The following is a 4,927-nucleotide window of genomic DNA, read 5'->3' on the forward strand; positions in this document are numbered from 1 at the left end:
CACCACCACCACCACCACCACCACCATCACCACCACCACCACCGCCACCATCACCACCCTCACCACCACCCTCAACATCACCACCACCCTCACCACCATCACTACCACCACCCTCTCCACCACCATCACCACCACCACCCTCTCCACCACCACTACCACCACCATCACTACCACCACCACCCTCTCCATCACCATCACCACCACCACCATCACCACCACTACCACCACCATCACTACCACCACCACCGTCACCACCACCACTACCGTCATCACCTCCATAACCACCATCACCTCCATAACCATGATCACCATCACCTCCATCACCATCACAGTGATCACTACCACCACCATCAATACCTTCTCCACCCTCAGCACCCCCAGCACCCCATCAACACTCATACTAACTAACTGCCTTCTAGTAGCTTCTAGTCCAGTTCGAACACTGAAAGAAAAGATTCTCACATAACAAAGGGCTCTAACAGATATAAGCAGAACGTGAGCTGGAAGGACAACCAACCCTACAGGTGTCTGAAGTTCTCCTGTTTGACACGCATCCCAGGCAGGGCCTTTAGAACTGTGGTCGCCAACCTTTTGGACCTCAGGGACCACCAGCAGTCCGTGCACCACTGCTTGGCGACTGCTGCTTTAGAGTATAGGCGTAAGCGAGACCTGTGGTCAGTAGCGACCAGCTGGCCAATATTGTGGGTGGATTTATGTAATCAGGTAAGAGCTGAACTCTGTCTGCTTTCCAGCCGGATGTTCACCCTGGAAGGTGCTGGGCCTTCCCAGGTTCTCAGGGCCACGCCCTGATCAAGCTCGCCGGCAAGATCATCCCCACCTCGGTGACCATGGAGCACATCTCCGAGAAGGTGTCTCCCTCGGGAAGCATCTCCAGCGCCCCCAAGGAGTTTTCTGTCCACGTGAGAATCTCCCTGAATCTCCGTTCAGAGACGGGTAGGGGAGAGGGCGGTGGGCCAGGAAGGAGGAGCTGGGGTCTGAGCTGTGCAGCGGACCGTTTGTATCACTGGGACCAAGTCCCGTGTTTCCCAGGCTCCACTCTGTCGTCTACGCACTGAGGGGGTTGGACCAGGTGGTTTCTATCACCTCATTTTACTCTGTCAGACTCAGACATGCACAATGAAAGCATCAACATTTCCACGTGTTTATAACAAAACAGTTTGTCCTTGTCCCACTTCTGCCCCCGGCTTTTACTCTCTGGAAGCTTCCACTTGCAACTGTTTTAGCTGAAAATAATTATTTAGGTTCTTGCCGCCTTCGTATTTGCTTTTACTAATTTCTTGACTTTTCGGGTTTGGTTATTGTCTACTGAGGTTCTCCGATGGGAAATGACCAGCTCTCTTCCATGGCTTCCCAGCCTCAATGTTTGTGTCTTAATTAATTCACACGCACACAATTCATCCATTTAAAACGTACACGTCAGTGGCTTTGGTATATGCACAGATTTATGTATCCATCACCATCATCCATTTGACCATACTTTTGTTATTCCACAAAGAAACCCTGTACCTCTTAGCTGCCACCTCCCACCACCCACTCCCTCCGTCCCCCAGCCATGGGCAGCCACCAATCTACTGTGTCTCCATAGACCGGCCTTCTGGACGTGTCATATAAATGGAATCCCCTGTGTGGTCTCTTGTGAATGGCTTCTTTCACTTGGTACCGTGTTTTCAAGGTTCACCTATGTTATATAACGTGCCAATATTTTGCTTTTTAAATTGCATTTTATTTATCCATTCATCATTTGATGGACCTTTGAGCTGATTCCACGTGTTTGGCTATTTGCACAGTGCTGCTGGCACCCGGCACCCCAAGGCACCTGGAGAATGGGCGCCACTTGACCACACAGCTGCCCTGTTGACTTTGATGGAGAATCCACTCCTTGCAGCCTCCTTTCTGTCACTTTCCTCACAGGGCATCTCGAAAGAGTGTGAAGGAGAAGAGATTTCCCTCGGTCGGTTTGTGTATAACAGAACAGGAACCACCGTGCAAACATTTGAGCTGCAGGTAACGAGCGCCCGGATTAGGCTGCGCGTGGCTCTGTCCCTGGAGGGGTGTGGGGGTGTGCATTTAGGGTTTCATAGATAGATAGATAGATAGATAGATAGATAGATAGATAGATGATAGATGTATATTCACCTTCTTAGCCCTTCCCTTACCTGTTTGGTTCCCTTGAAACTATTAGGTTAGATAGTCACTGTCTCACCTTCTGTGTGATGTGTTAGAGGCAAAAAGGAAGTCAGAGGGAGAGAGAATAAATACTTGATACCAGATAAGGCAGGTAAACTTCTCTTCCTCACTCAATGGGAAAAAACACCAGCTGTTATGCTGGCAGGCAAGGCTCAGTGGTTGAGCGATGACCTCTGGACCAGGAGGTCATGGTCTGATTCCTGGTCAGGACACATGCCCGAGTTGTGGGCTAGATCCCTAGTGCGAGGCGTGCAGGAGGCAGCCGATCCAAGATTTTCTCTCATCGTGGATGCTTCTCTCTCTCTCTCTTTCCTTCTCCCTTCCTCTCTGATATCAATAAAAATATATTTTAAAAAAGAAAGAAAAATACCAGCTGTTAACATGTAACCCCTCCTGAAGTCGTTAAGGCATCCTCCTATATAATAAAACCCTAGTATGCAAATTGACCAAACGGTGGAACAATGGTCGCTATGACGTGCACTGGCCACCAGGGGCAGATGCTCAATGCAGGAGCTACCCTCTGGGGGAGTGCCGCTCAGCCAGAAGCCAGGCTTACAGCGGTGGTGGTGGTGGGAGCCTCTCCCGCCTCCGCTGCAGGTGGGCAGTAAGGAGGGAGGGATTCCAGACTGCGAGAGCCCTAGACTGCGAGAGAGATGTCTAACTGCTGGGGATCAGGCCTAAGCTGGCAGGTGGACATCCCCCAAGGGGTCCTGGACTGGGAGAGGGCACAGGCCAGGCTGAAGGAACCCCTCAACCCCCCCTACATGAATTCTGTGCACCAGGCCTCTAGTATGAAATAAAATCTCATTGCTTCTCATCAGCCACAGGGAGTAATGAGATGGAGAGGGCACCTCCCACCATTAAAACAAGGGTTTTAGGACACTGCTCAGCCAATGGGGAAGAAGCAATGTTAGAAATGAATGTACCTGTGGAGTTTCATGTTTGATTGAGTATCTGTGTCTCTCCCTCCCACCGTGGGGTGGCCAGCAGGCAGCTCTGTGGGGTGTGGCAGTGGCAGTGGCAGTAGCAGTGGCCATGGTAGTGGGAGCCCGTGGCTGTCCAGGCCACCTTGTCTTCTCCTCACCCTGCGTTTGTCCTCTTAGGAGCTCTTTATTCATAGTGGCTCACTTCTCATCCGTTAGAGTAGTGGTTCTCAACCTGTGGGTCTCGACCCCTTTGGTGGTCGAACAACCCTTTCACAGGGGTCACCTAAGACCATCCTGCATATCAGATATTTACATTACGATTCATAACAGTAGCAACATTACAGTTATGAAGTAGCAATGAAAATAATTTTATGGTTGGGTCACAACATGAGGAACTGTATTTAAAGGGCCAGAAGGTTGAGAACCAGTGCGTTAGAGCCTGTGTGATTGCACTTAAGGCAGGAAAGAGTTCCTTGCCCATTACAACCGAATTCCTTAGGACCCTTTGAGATGGGTTTCTTGATAAGCCATTAATTTTCTCTCTTCTTTTTTTCCAGCATGAAGTGTCTGAGCCCTTATTGTGTGTGAAACTTAGAATCCTCAGCAACTGGGGACATCCGAAGTACACGTGTTTGTACAGATTCCGGGTCCACGGCCGCCCCGGGGGCCACAGCTAGAGGGTCTGGTGCCCACGGCCACGATCACGGGTCCGGAATACTAGTGTTCTTCTCCCTTAGACTTACTGCACGTGTAGAAATCGAATAGAGGGTTCACACTTGCCCGTAAAAAGTGAATGAATTTTACTAATAAAAACTGTGAAAGTGGTTTCAATCTCCTGGTGATGGTTTAGCTTTTGAGGATGAATCATGTTGTTGGAACATTAACAAATGAATTTGTCTAGAAAAAGATGTATTATTTCGCGGTCTTTCTTTTTTTGTTAATCCTCAACCGAGGATATTTTTCCATAGAATTTTAGTGGAAGCAAGGGGGAGAAACAGAAACATTGCAATGTGAGAGAGACACATCGATTGGTTGCCTCTCACAGGCCCCAACCAGGGCTGGGGGTGAGCCTGCAACCAAGGTCCGTGCCCTTGACCGGAATTGAACTCTTCAGTCCACAGGCCAATGTTCTATCTCCTCTAAGCCAAACCAGCTGGGGCTTGTTTTACTTCTTAAAGTCTACATCCTTTCTATTATTTATGCTGTAAGAATTTTAACAGGATCCAGTGAAATTCATCATGAGACAAATTGCAGAATTATCACAACGTCACTGTTCTTTAAAATCCTGAAATCCTGTGCCTTAAAATTTTAAATTTAAAACCATAATCCAGGGTGGCTACAGGGCTGAGTGGGATCTAAAGCTACCCTGCTACCCTGGCGTGCATCTGAGCATTTTATTTAATTCTTTACAAATGAACCATTGGTTTTTTGATATTTTAATAAAAGTGGCAATAGGCCCGGCTGGTGTGGCTCAGTGGTTGAGCGTCGACCTAGGAACCAGGAGGTCAGGGTTGATTCCGGGTCAGGGCACAGGCCCGGGTTGAGGCTCCATCCCCGGTCGGGGGCTGCAGGAGGCAGCCGATCCATGATTCTCATCATTGACGTTTCTCTCTCTGCCTCCCTTCTCTCTGAAATCAGTAAAAATATAGTTAAAAAAACAAGTGGCCGTCGGTGTCAACGTTCTTTAACCCTAGAACCCCTTCTCACACCTGGGGCTGAGGAGCCCGCATTCTAAAGCGGAGCCGCCGCCTCCCCACCCAGGGCGGAACCAAGGGGCGCGGGCCGGCGTTTCC

General features: G+C 49.4%; 2 protein-coding genes across 2 annotated transcripts in view; both read left to right on the top strand.

Annotated features, from left to right (window-relative positions):
* The window catches only part of SUN3 (Sad1 and UNC84 domain containing 3), an 11,135-nt gene extending 7,318 nt beyond the window's left edge, over positions 1-3,817 (top strand). Inside the window, exons 7-9 of the mRNA XM_005882908.2 lie at positions 753-920; positions 1,933-2,025; positions 3,692-3,817. Coding sequence (XP_005882970.1) covers positions 753-920; positions 1,933-2,025; positions 3,692-3,811 — 381 coding nt within the window. The 3' untranslated portion in view covers positions 3,812-3,817. The remainder of the gene's footprint in view (positions 1-752; positions 921-1,932; positions 2,026-3,691) is intronic.
* Positions 3,818-4,041: 224 nt separating this feature from the next.
* HUS1 (HUS1 checkpoint clamp component) overlaps positions 4,042-4,927 on the top strand; it is an 8,486-nt gene continuing 7,600 nt past the window's right edge. Inside the window, exon 1 of the mRNA XM_014530524.1 lies at positions 4,042-4,056. Coding sequence (XP_014386010.1) covers positions 4,042-4,056 — 15 coding nt within the window. The remainder of the gene's footprint in view (positions 4,057-4,927) is intronic.

This window comes from Myotis brandtii, unplaced genomic scaffold, assembly GCF_000412655.1.
Source record: "Myotis brandtii unplaced genomic scaffold, ASM41265v1 scaffold743, whole genome shotgun sequence".
In the NCBI taxonomy this organism is placed as follows: Eukaryota; Metazoa; Chordata; class Mammalia; order Chiroptera; family Vespertilionidae; genus Myotis; species Myotis brandtii.